Source organism: Nansenia antarctica, assembly GCF_963989245.1.
Source record: "Nansenia antarctica genome assembly, chromosome: 17".
Taxonomy (NCBI): Eukaryota; Metazoa; Chordata; class Actinopteri; order Argentiniformes; family Microstomatidae; genus Nansenia; species Nansenia antarctica.
Window position 1 is genome coordinate 25,061,895 of NC_137687.1, and position 17,414 is coordinate 25,079,308.

Consider the following 17,414-nt stretch of genomic DNA (forward strand, 5'->3'; position numbering starts at 1 on the left):
ACCGCTTTCAAGGAGAGCATAGACAGTCTAGCAGCAGCAATCACATCAGCTGAGGAGGAGAAGTCAGTAATCGTGGCATCACTTGTGTCGAGCATCAAGTGCTTGATGTCAGACCAGGCAGCAGTCAACGGGGTCTTCAATCGACTTCTGGCCCAGTTTCGGGAAGAGCTACTGCCAACAATAATCCCAGCGTTTGATAGGTATAATGCAGTGATTTTAGATAATCCCAGAGTTTGATAGCAGTGCATTAGGCTAGTTATTTAAATAAGACCAGGAGGCTTCAATTTGTTTTGTGTGTTAATAGAAACAATAAATGAGTATTGATAAGAAATTAGAAAAGGACAAGAAGAATTATAGTTAGTTAACTGTTAACTCTGATTCTTGTGAGTAGTGTTTTATTTTGTGCAAACACATTTTACACACATTTTACACACTTTAATCTAATCTAAAGCTTTTAAAATATTTTTTAGTCTTTCAACAGACCAGCAACAGCAGCTCGTGGAGATGGGGACCTTTGCGTGCCGAATGCACCTGCTGGTGAATATGGAGCCTGCAGCAGCCCGTGCTCTCCATGCTCTGGATATCACACTCTCTGAGGGCACCAATCCCCACAGTCTGCACAGTAAGGAGGCAGGGACACAACGAGTGATCAGAACCGCTGCAGCCCTATTCACACGGCGTGGGTCTGCAGTTGCTGGGGCACCCGACATGTGGGAGGTTTTTTTGAGAGGCAAAGGGCAGACAAAAAACTATCTTGTGACCTACCATGGCCACCGAATGAACATTTCATTTCAAAATGCCCTGGCCCTGTACTTCCACTGGGAAGATGCTGCTATGTTCCTCACTGACTGGCCTGCTGACAACGACCTGGTAAAGTCAGTGAGGTATGACATTAAGGAGCCTCTGTACAGGGCCGGGTGCAGGGCCATGGGCCTGGTCTATGCTCTCCTCATGGAGCCTTTCGAAAGGATCCTGAAGATGCCTGGTAACATCCTAGATCTGAACAGTGATCTTGAAAGGATGCTCTCCTCCCTCCAGGTGTGGTCCATCGATGGCTCCATGGCGATGAAGAGGGGTTCAGTGTTCGCCGTGCAGCCCCTTGACAACGAGCTGACGGCAAAGATATTCAGAGAGGTGGAGAATGCGGAGGAGAGCGCCTTCACCCAGCTCGCCATTGAGCTCATTAGCGCGGAGATGCTGGTTGTGCTACAGAGGCAGGCTTCCATCCAGCTGCCAGGGGGGAAACACTGGCACCCCAGCACTCCAGTACAGCAGATGGCAAGCACAGTCCCCAAGACCAACATGCTGGGTGAGTGTGACCTGGCTGTGCTTGACCACCTGCTCCGTTCCAAGCCCTCCATCTCCAATCACAACCTGGAGACGCTGGTCATGTGGTGGCAAAATAAGCCCAGCAATTATCTGGAGAGCCTGAGCCCTGCTGAGAGAACAAAGGTTCTTGATGAGGCAAGGCGTCAAGTTCCTTCCTTCATTTTGTCAATGAAGGAAAAGAAGGCTACACTACAATTGGCTCTGGAGGAGAAGATGGCGAGCAAGATAGAATCAAAAAAAGCTAAAGATGCCGCACTTCGGACCACAAAAATTCAGTTGACACAAGGTGTCACCAAGTTGGGGGGGCCATGGTCCAAGGAGGAAGTGCAGTCGCGGCTCAACGAGATAGGCTCTGGTGAGTGGAGGGAGGCGCTCCTGGCCCAGATAAGATTTCAAAAAAACGTCCTGAACTCTGCGGGGGAGAGGCATCTCTTCCAGGAAACAAGGGAGAAGAGGAAATACTCTGTGGAAGAACTAAAAAAAAACCTCATGTCCATCTTGGAGGCTAATGTCAGTGTCCCTCAGATCATTCAGCCTGGTGGTCTTGTATATAGGTCCAGGGAAGAGCAGCAAATCACAATTAGCGACTGCAGAGCCAAAATGCTCTTTAAATTAAAAGAGGCAGAGCAGAAGGGGAAAATACAGCAGGCTATGTCATGGCTGGAGGAGTTCGGTAGAAGGCCTGAGCTGTTGGTTGGCAGGAGGGTCATGCACCTGTGCAAGGAGGATGGGAAGGTAGAGTGGTTTCCAGCAACAGTCTGTGGACTTAAAGAGCCTCAAGCAGAGGAAGTCATTAACACTCATTCAACATCAAGTATGATGTTTGTGAGGAACACTGGTGTTTTCCTCTTTTAAAGGATATTAAAAACCACAATTTGTACTTTCTCTGATCACTCCCCACCCTCCAACACCCCGTCCCATTGAATAAATGTTTTGTTACCTACCTTTAGTGCCTGGACCTGGATTATTTATGCAATTTCTTGGTCATAACTATTCCTCTCTTTTTGAATTATGCATAGTTGTATGCATAGCATTTATACACAAAAACCTAACACAGCATTTACAAAAGACAACAAAAACATTTGGCCATGGTGGCCATGTTAGATTTAGTCTGCCCTCTTGGATATGAATTGTGTGATAAATGTTTATATTTGCTATTAATATTGGTCTTAAAATTCTCAAAAACATGATATATAGGTTTATTTAATAAAAATGAACAGTTTAAAAGATACATTTGAATTTCATAATTGGTGTATCCAGTGTCTTAACGACAGCCATATTGGATTTAATCCGCCATCTTGGATATTAATTGTGCGATAAAAAATGTCATCTGCTATTAATATTGGTCTTAAAATTCTGAAAAGAATGATATATAGCTTTGTGTAATAAAAATGAATAGTTTAAAAGATAAAGTTGAATTTCATAATTTGTGTGTTCCATTACTGCACAGCAGTGACCACTTGTTAGGTCTAGATTCTATTGAGATAAATTCCTGGAATTCACATGTGTATGTAAAGAGGTAAACCTTGATAACTTTTGAACCGTACATGATAGAACCATGGGGTTTAGACCATTGTTTTTCTCATGAAATTCTCTGTGAGATGGACATATTTATTTTAATCTAAAGTGAAAGCAAAATTATATGTGTGAACACCCTACATGATGTCACTTCAGGTTATAGGTCAGGGGGTAGGGCTCAGTCAGAACACAAGAAGCCATTTTGAGATGACCACATGGCTTTAACAAAGGGTCGTAAACCCTCCCCTCCCCTCCCCTAGCCCCCATAGTCAGGAGGGTCCTTATAGCAAAAGGCAAACTATACAGTTTATACGGTTTATGTGTGCATGTGTGCCAAAATCTATTACAATGGCGCTACGTGTGGACACGGGATTTCTAGACGTTATTTGCGTTGATGGCCTTCCATAGTGGAGAAGCGCCATCAGTACCTCCGTGTGCTCGTCCAGACCAGGCGACACGGACATAAACTGATAACAAGTTCCGCCAACATTATATAGTGTTATATATAGATAACAACATTCTATAGTGACAGAATAGCCTATCTCTGCAGACAGAAGTGGTCAGTAGTAACATGTTAGAGACAGTGACGCAGCGAGCTGAGACAAAGGCTTCTACTTACCTCCGACACAGAGTCTCCCGTCCTCCTTGTTGACTGTTGAGATGTTTTCCGCAGTAAAGGAAACCAAATACAGAGATGTAACTATTCTAACCGTTCTGCCATCACTACAGATGTTGCATTACTGCTGTAATGTTTGCCCTCTGTCACAGTTGTAAACTAATCACTCGTAAGCTTCAGCACGGTGTGTGTTTACTGACTCCGCCATCTTAGATCGACTTCTCGTTCCCTGGTATCGCGGGAATAGATCACGTCGTCGTCGTCGTCTTCTTCTTGTTGTTTTGGTTTTAACGGCAGCGTGCGTCCTTGATGCTGCATTACTGCCCTCTGCTGGAAGCAGTTACCTCCTACAATGATCGTTCTGTCATATTCATCAGAGCAATTGCGCGTCATCTCCCTGTCATCAGAACGAGCACGCCCCTTTTTGGGTGAAAGAAGAGAAGTTTGACTGGCGGTCAATGGGAATTTCTGGTTTTTGCAACTTTAATCCGATACAATAAAAAAAACGTATTGCTTTTTAGATATTAGATGCACAAATCCGATGGCCAGTTAGGCAAACTATTATAAAGTGTCGTTTCCGATCAATGACCGACGTCGTTATATGGAGAAAAGTAATGAAATAGGCAGTGTGTCCTTTCAGTCTGCCTCCATCCATGTGGATGAACCACCCGACCCAATGGCCTGAGGTGTCATATCCTAACATATACAATTACCTTATTGAATCTCCAGGTAATGTATTTCTGACATCTTTCACTTTTGCTGTCGTTAAGATTTTATTTTTCTGTTTTGGTAGTCTGTACAATGTGACACTTGCCCTCTTCCACCGGCCCTAGTTTAGGACCTAGCTTGCTGTTCATTATTTTGAGGATAACTCATAGCTAGCTAGCTATAACATCTTTATATATATATATATATATATATATATATATATATATATATATATATATATATACTATATATACCATACAGGCTAAATACTGATTAACAGTTCATCACTTTGGCAAATGCATCATCTATGCCCATTGAACAGATTTATTAATGATCCTATCTTAAGAAAACTAATGTAACACTCTCATCTAGGGATTTACACAGCAAGTCAATGAAGAACTACAAATCCCTGGAAGCACATAAGTTCTTCACCAGTGGCTGGGTGGATGTGGTACTGCACCACAAACCCTCTGCTGACATCACCGTTTTCAAGACCCAGGTCAAGCCATCATGGAGGGTCACTGATAAATCCCACAGCACTTGGGTTGCTGCTAAGAGTACTGGAGAGGTTAAAGCAGCTCACTGTGTTTGCATGGCAGGGTAAGCTGACTGCATAACATAACAGTTTTAATCTCAATGCCATATCAAATTCTTTCAGAAGAAAATAAATGCTCATTGTATTCTATTTTATTCTAGACTGGGAGAAAGTTGTTCCCACGTCGGGGCACTTCTTTTTAAGTTAGAGGCATCTGTCCGCCTTGGCTACACAAGGACGGCACCAACCAGCATCGCCTGTGCCTGGAATAAAGTCTGTACCAAAAAGGTGGAGGCAGACATGGTGAAGGACATTGAATTCTACACAGACAAGGCAAAAAGAAAGAGGGCTGTTGGAAAAAAGTGTGGGGTAGTTCCGAAGGCAAAAGAACAACATCAAAAACAGTTCCTTGATATGTTGTCTGCCACTGGAGCACTGCCCGTTGGTCTCAGCACTTTTAATGGATATGCGGACTCTTTCAGGCCAATGCCATGGTATGAAAATCTGTTAGGGTTTTCTGATGACCAAGTACTGGCAATAGAGGAAGAAACTAAAGACCAGGCAGAATGTTCAACTTGGCACCTGCAAAGAGTTGGGAGGGTGACAGGCACATCTCATTTTCTGTGTTTGTGGCAGCATTGGTGATTGTAGGGTGGTAGAGCTATGCTGTCCTTTTATTTTACAGGTGCAGATGCAGATGTATGTGTGCAAAACAACCTATGCAGACTTCATCACCTGGACCCCGAAGCAAACGGTCATCTTCCGTGTCGATCAAGATGAAGATTTTATTTGTAAGGCAGTGGACACCATCAGCCGTTTTTGGGCCAGGCACATTTACCCTCAGCTGGCAGGAACCTCAGTCACAGAAACAGAGCTGGAGCTTCAGGTACAACACACTTTGTTCAGAGACTGCAAATACATTGTCTGTCATGTAATATATGTAACATATGCCATACAAATATAGGTAAACCCAACACAATTAATCACAAATGATTTATTTGTAATTTCAGGAGATTGAGGTGGAGTCCACAGACAGTGCTGACCCAGACACAGAACGAGAGCTTCAGGTAAAATACACACAATTTAAAACACTGCAATATGGAAAATACATAAATAATTAACATTTACAAATGTAACAATTTCTGTTAATTATGAGGTGCATGCCAACAGAATGTATCACCAATGATGTGTTTGCAATCTCAGGAGATTGAGGTGGAGTCCACAGACTGTGCAGTCCCAGAAGCAGAGCAGGAACTTCTGGTAGAACATACAGCATTCAAACACTGCATTGCAGTCATATGGAAATGCTTTTATAGTTCATATCTGTTTATATAGCATTTGCTACCATTTGCTGTTATGAGTTCATGAGGTTCATGGAAACATAATTAATCAAAAATGATTTATTTACATTCACAGGAGACTATGGTGGAGTCCACAGTCAGTGCAGGGTGGAGAGCAGTGCAGTAAGGTAGATTTTGGAAGATGAGGGAGCAAATAGTTGTCAAAAGACTGACTATGATGTGACTTACAGTAAATGTGACCTAAGCACCAGACACATTACGGTGTATGTTAAGTTGTAAGATTGTTCATATGAGCTCAAACAGAAAAGAGAGCAGGATTGATTAACTGACTATACATCCCCCTGTCTGTTTTTATTTAACACAATGCTACCTGACATGTTGACCAAGGCAGCGCACACGTGTACTATCTTGTCAATTGTAGCTACATCCCTGTTCTCAATCTCACGAAGCAAAAAGGAAGCGGCCCACCCAGGATTTGGAATCTGCACTTCAGGACGCCAATCACACGTTCTGTAAAATACCAATAAGTCTTTTGATAATCTTTTTAGGAAAAACTTCTCATAACTTTACCCATGTTCTCAGTATTTGTCATAGCACTGTTATACAAATGGCTACAGTCATACGTTGTGCTGTGTTGTTGAATATTGGCAGGAGTTTCAATGAAATTGTTAATAATTTATAAATAAATATATATACTTGCCAATATGAATCCGAACTTTGGATTTTCTTCTGGACTCTTCCACGTCTTTGCCTGGAAGTTGTTTCCTAACCTGAGTGAAGGCTGGGGTTAGGAGACTGGCACCAAGCAGGCCAAAGTCATCTTTAAGCGTAAAACCCCGGTCAGCCAAGATCTGAAACAAGGAATGCGATTGAATAGAGTAAGTCTATTGCTTTTAATGTTTGTGGTGAAACACTAATTTACACCTGTACATAATGAGTACAAAAAAATGTGTGTATGTGATGAACTGTTACAGTATAGTATACAGTATGTAGAGTTCTACATTACCTGGTCCCCAGGATGGTGGTACAGTGGTGAAATGAAGCCAGATTCCCTCACTATCTTAACATCGGATGCTCTTCCACCCCAGCCTTTGGACAAGAAGGTGATGCTGCCTGCAGGACTACACGCAATCAAATATTTTACCGTAGTCCACTTCTTATAGCTGGAGTAAGATTTGGCCCTGTGGAAAAAACAAAGCATGGTTAGCATTCAGAAGTTACCTGGCCAAGTAATCATGAATTACATATTTTTTGGTGTCTTTACCTGGCTTTAAGCCCCTTTGGATGTACAATTCTGATTTCAAAACAATCAATGATTGATGTGAGGCGAGGAAATGTGGCCTTTATCGTTGGTGGTATGGTTTGTCTGATGCAATCCCTGTCAGGCCAGTGAATGAGGAAGGTGATCTTTGCATACAGAAGATTCAGCCAACGTTGGAATATGTGGCGGATGGTAGACTGTCGTTGGTCCAGTATTTGGCTCAGCAAAGCAATAGACAGATTCTGGCGTAGCTTGAGCAAACAGAGGAAAAGCTGGTCCTCGGTCGACAATCGAAAAACCTTAGGTGGTGACTTGATAAACTGAAGAAGGTAGCGATGTAGACAGTCAAACACTGCCCAGTCAAGCCCAGTCATGGCCCTGCATGCACTGTTGTTGCCTCGAACAGCATTCACAGACAATCGCTGCAATGCAGCATCACGTTCTCTTCTGGCCTCATCTCTCTCTCTCCTGAGATTGGCTACCTCTATTACAATAGCCACCTGCTCCCTGTGCGAAACTGGCCTGTTGCTCAGTGTACCGTCCTCAGTGAGAGGTTGTTCAGTAGGCTCAGTGAGAGGTTGTTCAGTAGGCTCAGTGAGAGGTTGTTCAGTAGGCTCAGTGAGAGGTTCTTCTTCTGAAGGTGACCTTTGTTTTCTTTTGGCTGACAGGACCTTCCCATCATCACCAGCCTCTCTCTTCCTGGCATTTTTGTAGCGCCGTAATTTAACTCTGCCTTGTGTCAATTGCTGCCGATGTGGAAAAATAGATGGGACATAATCCGGATGACTACAATCATTCACATGGAATCCTGAAACCAGTAGAGTAAGTGTAAGCCAAATGCAGATACTCATTCAAAAGAACTTTATACAGCTTTGATTAAATGCACTCATCAAATGTAGTCATTAAGAGATGCCACCTATTTGAAAGAAAGTCCCCTATTTTCTGTAGAAAAAGATGCCTTGAAGATTCAGCTGTTTTATGACGACTTCAAAACTTTTTTGGCCAATGTCAGTGTAATGTTTTTTTAATTGTCTCTTAAAGAAATTATATTTGGCTTCATAACGCATGCACCACATGTGCAGAATTGGGCCGATGTTCCTTATATTGCGAGGATAATGTAGCATGAAGTGATGCTTTGGTAAGAGATTGATTGAAGGAAATAACTGCTTCAAGAGTCGATGGTGGTCAATGATTAAATGTTTGAGGTATATGGTCATGCCTTCTGACAGGATTGGTGAAAATATAATGTTGACGATCTGAAGAAGCAAAAGTAGAAGATGCCAGTACTTATCATCTGTCTGTATCAAATCACCAAATAGCAAAGGCATATTGCGTAATAAGCACCAAGACTGTATGGCATTCAACCCCAAATCATTACTTCCATCAAACAACTTCACTCTTGGCGGACGATTTCACTGTTGATTGTAACCATAGTCAAAAGCATGTATTCTACCAGCCAGTTGTTCAGCATTTAGGAAGTTGTCCTTAATGTACTGCAGAACGTTTCACTTCAAACTGACCAACCCCCTCTAGAATATCATGCATTATGTCTACAGAAAAATTATTGAATCTTTATTGAATACTGAAGTGAATTCAACAGACAACTGTGTTTCACACCATATACATGAGATAGTGTAGGATCTGTTTGAATAGTTTGACAGTGCTGTGCGTGCATCTCAACAGTTCTTAGTACAACTTTCGGATCGTCCTCACAGAACACAGATTGAAAACAATGTTTCACAAGCAGACAGAAACGACAACAATAGCGAGCCCCAAATGATTCCACAAAGCCAAACAGACCATGCAAACCAAGATTATCTCCAGTGACCTGAACTAAGGTACCATGAATCACGTGTTTCAACATGGGAATTTGAAGTCCCTCTCTTTCCAGTATTTTAAGATCATGAACAAGGGGCTCAAGTATGGAATTAAACCCATAACGCTTGATTTCCTGCGCATGGAAAAGAGCACACAATTTAATATTAATCAAAGAGGAATTAAAGATTGGGGGGAAATTTCTTAATGTAAAATATATAGCACCTAATTTATGTAAGCCCTTTTTAGAGCCCAAGGGATTTGCCGTTTCAAAGTCATCATAAAACAGCTGAATCTTGGCATCTTTTTCTACAGAAAATAGGGGACTTTCTTTCAAATAGGTGGCATCTCTTAAATCTGCATACACACCTTCCTTGTGAATGTGCCTGGGCTTGAACATGTCTGCAAGTTCTGGATTTTGAAAAATGTTCTTAAGTGTTTCCAAAATGGGAACATATGCAAACTTATCAGTTACAATAACCTGGTCATTATGTTCTTGTAGTTCTGTTTCTTCTACTGTCAAATCTTGTGCCAAGCACCTTTTCAATAGGTACAACACTTCCCCATTTTTCTTTTAAGTGTTTGTTTCTTTTAGCTTCAGAATTTAAAGGTGTGAATGGGTTTTCCCAGGATTGTTCTATTTTTTCTTTACTATCTGTGTCCTGTGAGGATACGCACTGTAAAGCTGCATCTTTAGCCTGACTATGAATATCAAAAAATACTTCTTCCATGGATGACACAAAACTATTTACACTAGACTGACTTAATCCACCTGCTTTGAGTTGTGCGACAGCAGTGGCACATATCTATGGTGCTCTTATTGGACTTTCTTAAAAGATAAGATGTCGACGTCTCAACTAGACCATCTGTCACCCCCTCTTCTACACTGCTTAAAGGAACATCATTGTCAACCTGTTGGTCAAAATTCTCAGTGTGTTTGAATGTTTCCTAAAACCAGAAAAAGTACCAAACACACAGCTACATCCAGTGTGAACACATTTCTTAGCGCCCGGTGTTTCCCTCTTTCGGCTCTACGTTGCCACATGACTACTTCACCTGTGTGTGTTTGTCTCTCTTGGCAGGGAATGAGACAGAGGAATCCGGAGAGCAGGCAGAGGAACGAGCGACAGGTGAAATAGTCATGTGGATGATGGTTTGACTGGTGACACCTTCTGCCAATCATCCCATCATCCCCACTCCACTAAAGCTTAGCTCTACCTGCAGGCTAGAATGCGCCATGTCCCCCACAGTGCATTTGATGTGAATTTGTATATGATGGTATATTCTCCATCTTTTGATATTTTGGGCTCACATGGTTTGGAGCTGAAAATAAAGTTGTTGAATGCATTAATTTGTGTTAAGTTGTCATTTTTACTCACTTCATGGAATATTTGTAATTAAACTTTTAAATTAAGTGTAAAAATAACACCACACAGATTTTATTTAACAAATAGTGGCACGTTTCTTTGACACCATGCAGTGTTAATTGATGTTAAAATTCTACTCTATCAGAGTTGGTTTTTCACTGTAAGAGTAAATTATCAACACAGCAGTGTGTAAAATCAACACTTATCTGAGTCAACTGACCCTCCAGTGTTAACGTTTAATAACTCAATGCAGTGTTAATGAGCATAGGAATTTAACTCAATCAGAGTTGATTTGTTATCACAGAAGAGAGAATTATCAACACTACTGGGAGTGATATTAACACTCCACAGAGCTAATTAACCTGTAGTGTTAAGTTTAAACAACACAAAACAGTGTACACCAGTGTTACTTTTTTACTCTATTTAGAGTTAATTTAACTCTAAAACTTTGGAAAGAGTCAGTTTAAATCCAATTTGGAGTAGGACCATATACACTCCGGAATAGTGTTACATTTAATTCTTTAAGTGTTACTTTAACACTGCAAGATTTACTGTGCAGAAGCGCAAATAGTGTAACATGATAAAACATGTGATATAAGAACATGACGATGATAGTAAATAGGTACAGGATGGAATGTAGGTTACCCCCTCTTTCTGTAGATGAAGGGCGATTCTTATAGAAAATCATTCAGATTTTCATGATTGTTTAACCCTCTCCTGAGGTAGCCTACTATTTCAATTAATTAAGATGTAACAGGATTCTGACTCTTAGCTGTTGATGGTGAACTGACTAACTCTTCTTGTTTACAAACAAATCAGATAAGTGTATGTAATTGTGTGTCCCCATAAACCAAGTAAGCATATAAACCCATATACAAACAAAATACAAAGGACAGCAATTTAGAAGGAATAGCAAAAATGTGTTCCTTTTATTTTCATATATATTGTGTGCTATAGTATGTGTTTGGGTTTGTGGTATGTGTATGTGTATGTGTTTGTGTGTACAAAACAAAAATAACAAATCAGGTTGAAACAAACACAAACCTTACTTAAACACTCAATGAAAAATAATATAGAAAGTTCAAGTCCAGAGTTCTAGGTTTAACATTTTAGGTTTACCAAGTGCTTGGATTTGTTGGTGCACTATATGAAAGAAAAATAAGTCCCAATTGGTATCACTGATACGGTAAATCCCAATTAGCCTACTCACGGTTCCAGGTGGAGGTGAAGCAAATGCGGTAGCGACGAAGGAAGATGGGTTGGGTTGGCGCGTTGCACACGCGGACTCAGTCCTTCTGGTGGCAATGTGGATAACAATCCTCGGAGTTCAGTCTTAGGGTACAAGTCGCTGCTTGCTACCCTACTCGGTAGCTGTAAACGTCCACGGTTTGATTTTTGACAACAGTTTACCCATAATAGCCTAAAGTGTTTGGTGTGTTATGTGTTATATGATCTGTGTGATCACAAGATAGTTTGATAGCGTTTATTATTTTCCTGGTTGAATGTCCAGTGTTATATTGTGGTGCTATTTTATCTGCATTCTATGGTTATTTAAAAATAAACATTATATTTATACTTTTTCTACCACTGCCTCTGTGGGAGTTCATTTAAATGTGAGGGAAACCCAGCTAGTATACCACCCCGCCACATACTCATGAACAATAATACTTTACTTGTGTCTCATATGAATGAAGCCTTATGTAAATGATTCAATGTGTATCAAATTGTTATTGAGCGAGTGACATGACCTTTGGGACATTTCATCATGACCTGGGGAAAAGATGATCTCATCACTAAATTGTACCACGTCGTTGAAATCAGACTGGATCAATAAATGGTGGAGGTGTGGTCCTCACATGGAAATGTACTCATCACCATGACAACAACCAGTCAGTCATCTGAGGCCCTATGACAACCAATACCTCATATGAAACTGTATATAATTCTGATGTATCAATGTATAAATTTAGAACCAAATCTGGGTTGCTTTTGTTATGATAAATAAAAACCTGTATCCATCTGACTCCCTAGTCTCCTGAGAATTAATTTCTACCACACTGTGTTTAGATTGGCTTATTAAACATTTAAAGTTTAAATAATTCCATGGATCTTGCTGGCTTTGGTCCAAGTTAGAATAGTTATTGCTTTAATTAAGGTGATATACTTTGGGGGTCATTTAAGAGATAGCTTTACTTTCTTAATGTGATTGGTGTGAGTATGGAGAGGTGTCAGTGGATTTGTACGGTTAAAGTTTCCCGTAATCAAATTGTGCTCAATTACGTCTGCGATTAGGGAGAGGTTATTGTGGGAGCCAATTAATGGAGGAGGCGTAATGTTCAACAGAGCTCTCCCAATATTAACTCTAAAATAAAACGTCATGAAGGTACGCTTTAGGACATGTACTTGTACTGTTAATTCATGATAAATATTTTTTAATATTTTGCTAACATATCAGCCCAGTAGAGCTCTCAGGTCTTCTGACGCTGGTTTTCTCTGTGTACCACATGTACAAAAGAAGAGGTTTGGTGAGGCTGCATTCTCATTTTATGCACCCAGATTGTGTCTTCACTGCCAGTTTACATTAGGGATGCAACCTCAGCACATACTGTATGTTCAAGTCAAGACTAAAAACCCATCTTTTTAATATTGCCTTTAAATTACTAAATAATTAAATTTTGATTATATAATGATTGGAGCACTTTGAGCTGCAACGTTTGCAGGAAACGTGCTATACAAATAAAAAGTTGTTATTATTATTATTATTATTAGGCCTATTATTATAAAGATAACGTTTTTTTCCACACGCAGGCTTTCTTAGGCATTGTTCTGTCCAACTACTGTTGAAATCCATTTGATATTTATGACTGATTTATGACTGATAGCATAGCATGCCGCATGTTAAAGATTAAATGGGTACGCCTCCCTCTGCCTCACGTTGTATTCACCGCATATCTCAGTCTGAGCAGGAATGTGGGCCATCAGTGGTGCACTTTGAGCAGGTCGCTGACTGACTGACTGACTGAGCTAACCGATTACATAAACACAACTTAAGACGACTCCCATACAATGACTAGGTAGAGGCAGGACTAATGATAGTGCATGGAGGACCAAACCTGGTCAGGTAAACCAGTAGCCTTGTGTGACACGTGGAGATGGAAACTGTGAAGCGATGGAAGGCAGGATGGGGCTATCCCACAGGTGTGCTCTGCACCTACGGGTTCTTCAGTACTGTGAAACCTCTGGAACCCTTCCTGTTCACATACCTGACGGGGCCAGACAAGAACCTGACAGTGGAACAGGTAATAATAATAATAACAACAATTCATTGTATTTATATAACACTTTTCCGGGGCTCAAAAACACTGAACAGGTACAGTAACAACTTCAGCGCAGTCTCTCTTTTAAGAGCAGTTTCAGACCGTGTTTAAATATGCCACTTTATGCAATCCTTATCTATTTGATCTCTCAATCAAGTGTGTGAGGTTAAAGGTTAAAGGTTAAAGACAGACAAGGTTTTACAAGCTTATGATGTATTAAAAATATGAGAAACCCACTCTGGGTTCCAGTCTTTTGACTTAAGTGACCTTTGAACTCCAGGTGACCAATGAAATCTTCCCTGTGTGGACTTACTCTTACCTGGCCGTGCTGGTCCCTGTGTTTCTGCTCACCGATTGGCTCCGCTACAAGCCGGTAGTGGTGTTCCAGTGTACCAACCTCACAGTGACGACAGCCATGTTGCTGTGGGTCCAGGGTGTGGCAGCCATGCAGGCCATGCAGTTCTTCTACGGCGTGGTGACAGCCAGCGAGGTGGCCTACTTCTCCTACATCTACAGCGTGGTGGACATGGAACACTACCGCAAGGTAATTACCGAAAAATGCCGGTTGAGAGAGGACGCTGGCGTTGCTTGTTCGCGGCTTCTCCACCCGAAATCTAGGTGTAATTGCAGTATACAGAGTAGATTGTCCTACAAAGACACTTAGATTTAGTTTTCAGTTTGTAAAGCGTCTTTGAGTGTCTAGAAAAGCGCTATAAGTCTAATGTATTATTATTATTATTATTATTATTATTAAGGCCACGTCTTACTGCCGCAGCGTGCAGCTGCTGGGCTACACCGTGGGCTCCGTGTCGGGACAGCTGCTGGTCAGCTTCAGCCTCATGTCCTACCACAACATCCTGGTCCTGACCCTGGTGTTGACCTCCATCGCTCTGGTGACTTCCTGCTTCCTGCCTATGCCGCAGAGGAGCATGTTCTTCCACCGCGGTCCGGGTGACGATAGAGAGGGGAAGCGTACGACTGGAAGTATCGGGAGAAACACTCAAACGGACCCGCATGAGCAGCTAGCGTTGCCAGGAGGAGGGGACGTGATTGAGGGTCCTGGGGGGCCAGTAAGGGCAGGAGGAGGGGACGTAATTGAGGGTCCTGGGGGGCCAGGAAGGGCAGGAGGAGGGGACGTGATTGGCGGTCCTGGGGGGCCAGTAAGGGCAGGAGGCTGCTGTCGGGCTCTCCTCCAGCTGTGGCGAGACTTCCTCCAGTGCTATTCCACCAAGCAGCTGGTGTACTGGTCGGTGTGGTGGGCGCTGGCCACCTGCGGGTACAACCAGACAGTCAACTACGTCCAGGTGCTGTGGGAACACGTGGAGCCCTCCCACAACTTCACAGTCTACAACGGAGGGGTGGAGGCTGTGTCCAATCTGTTTGGTGAGTATAGCTGCCGTAGACATCTTTAGACTTCAAACAAACCCAGTAAACAAAGAGTCCAAAAGACGTCCTCAGGGAAGCCGGAATGTGGGCTCAGATGACGTCTTTCTTTTCTGGACGTCCTAGAAAGACGTAATCTGGACGTCCTAGAAAGATGTCACCTGGACGTCCTAAAAAGACGTCATCTGGACGTCGTAGAAAGACGTCATCTGGACCCACATTCCGGCTTCCCTGGAGGACGTCTTTTGGGACTCTTTGTTTACTGGGGAAAACCACACAATAACAAAAACTATCAAACCATAAAACAAGTTTGTGAAAATATACTGATGAAAATACATTACAGAACGTTGTTATTTATCCAAAATAACACGAGATAAAGAATCATAAAGAGTTGATCAGTTCAGATAAACGTAAGTGTTCCCTAAAGGTGCGGTGACGGCCTACGGCATAGGCTTCACGCAGGTGGACTGGGCCCAGTGGGGGGAGGTGGCTCTGGGGTCCTTCTCTGGGCTGGGGGCCGCCGCACTCTTCCTCATGACCTTCACCAGCAGCATCTGGGTGTGCTACGCCGGTTACATCGTCTTCAAGTGCTTCTACATGCTGCTTATTACCATAGCCATGTGAGTTTTTCTCCAAGACATACCAGGAAAACAAATGCCAACTTCTTAAAAAGGTCACCGTTCGCCAGCTTCTGTCTTTACCATAGGTTCCAAATCGCTGCTGACCTGTCGATGGAGAGATACGCACTGATCTTTGGATCGAACAACTTCGGTGCTTTGGTCCTTCAGACGATCCTCACGTTAGTGGTGGTGGACAGCAGAGGTCTGGGCCTGGACATCATACCACAGGTGAGTCTGTTGTTCAGGGACAAACGCAGAAGTCCCTTCTTTGCTTTTAAGCTAAACATTTCCAAGAGCGAAAACAAAACACGGCGCAGCAGCTTTCAGTCACACTGCCGCATGCTCCTGGAACAAACTCCCTGAAGAAATCGAACAGGCCCAAACCCTTAAAATAGTTAAATCTAACCTAAAAACCTTCATGTTTTGCAAGAGTTATAATTAAACACAAACACTTCTATCAATGTCTTTATTCCATTAACTATTGTCTTATTAAATGTTTTATCTATTTACTTCTTATATTTGCTTTTATTCATTGTCATTTTTATTTTCTTACTATGCTCCTGTTGCTGTATTTTTAAATAATGTATGTAAAGCACTTTGAATTGCCCCTGTTGTATGAAATGTGCCATACAAATAAAGTTGCCTTGCCTTAAAAAGTACAGAAATGTATTCAGACCCCAGTCTCCATTTCTCTTGCAGTTCACCATATACGGAAGCTACTTCACGGCTATCAGTGTCATTTTCTTTCTGAAGGGTGTGTTCACTATTCTGAGAGCACGGCGAAGCCACAAAGACTCTTTCCCTATAGAAGAGCGCCCCCCAGAGGACACTTGCCTTGAACACAGACTCTGACCAGAGGAAACCCGAGCACTGGCAACCTGAATACATTTCAGAACGACAGGTCAGTTTGTCCCAGTGTTCGCCTTGTCAATAGTACAGCAGCTAGCTTCAAATTATTTAGACAGCGACATTTTTCAAATTGATAGAAATCTTTCATTTATACAAAATATATAGAGATGTACAGCAATACAAATAAAAAAAAATTCTTTCGATTTTTCGTTAAAATTAATTTTAATATATATATATATATACACATTAACTTAAATTTCAGTAACACCCAACAAAAGTGGTCTTCAGTCTATAGTCATGGTCCTGATTCACAGAGATTCTGAGAAAGTTCTTAGAAGTACTTCTATATTGCGCTAAAAAGTATTACCCAAGGAGGATTTGAAAAAATAAATTTGACCAACATTGGATTGTTTTTCTCAGAACGTTGCCAGGTAGGACTTATTCTTACTACAGTAGGAAGCGTTGTGAATACAGCCCCTGGTTGACACCTGGACCCCACACCAGGTGACTACAGCCCCTGGTTCCCACCTGGACCCCACACCAGGTGAAAGCACAGATGAGAGAGCACTGCCTCTTGATGACTTAGTGAATTGGCAGCAGAAGAGAGATTTCCCCCCCCTTTAGTCTCTTAAAAACAGAATACGTTGTCCTCTCGTCCTCTTCTTCTTTTCTGTAAAAATACTCTTTCCGATGCCGTACTGCACAAACTGCTTTTGGTTCTTTTACAGATACAGTAAACTCACAGTAGACCCCCAGGTTACCAGGTTACAGCTCTGCCTTAGCAAACGCTGTGTG

At 42.0% G+C, this 17,414-nt stretch overlaps 1 protein-coding gene across 1 annotated transcript; it reads left to right on the forward strand.

Moving 5' to 3' along the window:
- Positions 1–13,602: 13,602 nt before the first annotated feature.
- Positions 13,603–16,622, forward strand: LOC308172514 (thiamine transporter 1-like; the record flags this gene model as incomplete). The annotated part of the gene is made up of 6 exons (XM_080547412.1): positions 13,603–13,749; positions 14,048–14,311; positions 14,523–15,150; positions 15,578–15,770; positions 15,857–15,998; positions 16,470–16,622. The coding sequence occupies 6 exons, from the start codon at positions 13,603–13,605 to the stop codon at positions 16,620–16,622; spliced, it is 1,527 nt and encodes a 508-aa protein (XP_080403538.1).
- Between the last annotated feature and the right edge of the window lie 792 nt (positions 16,623–17,414).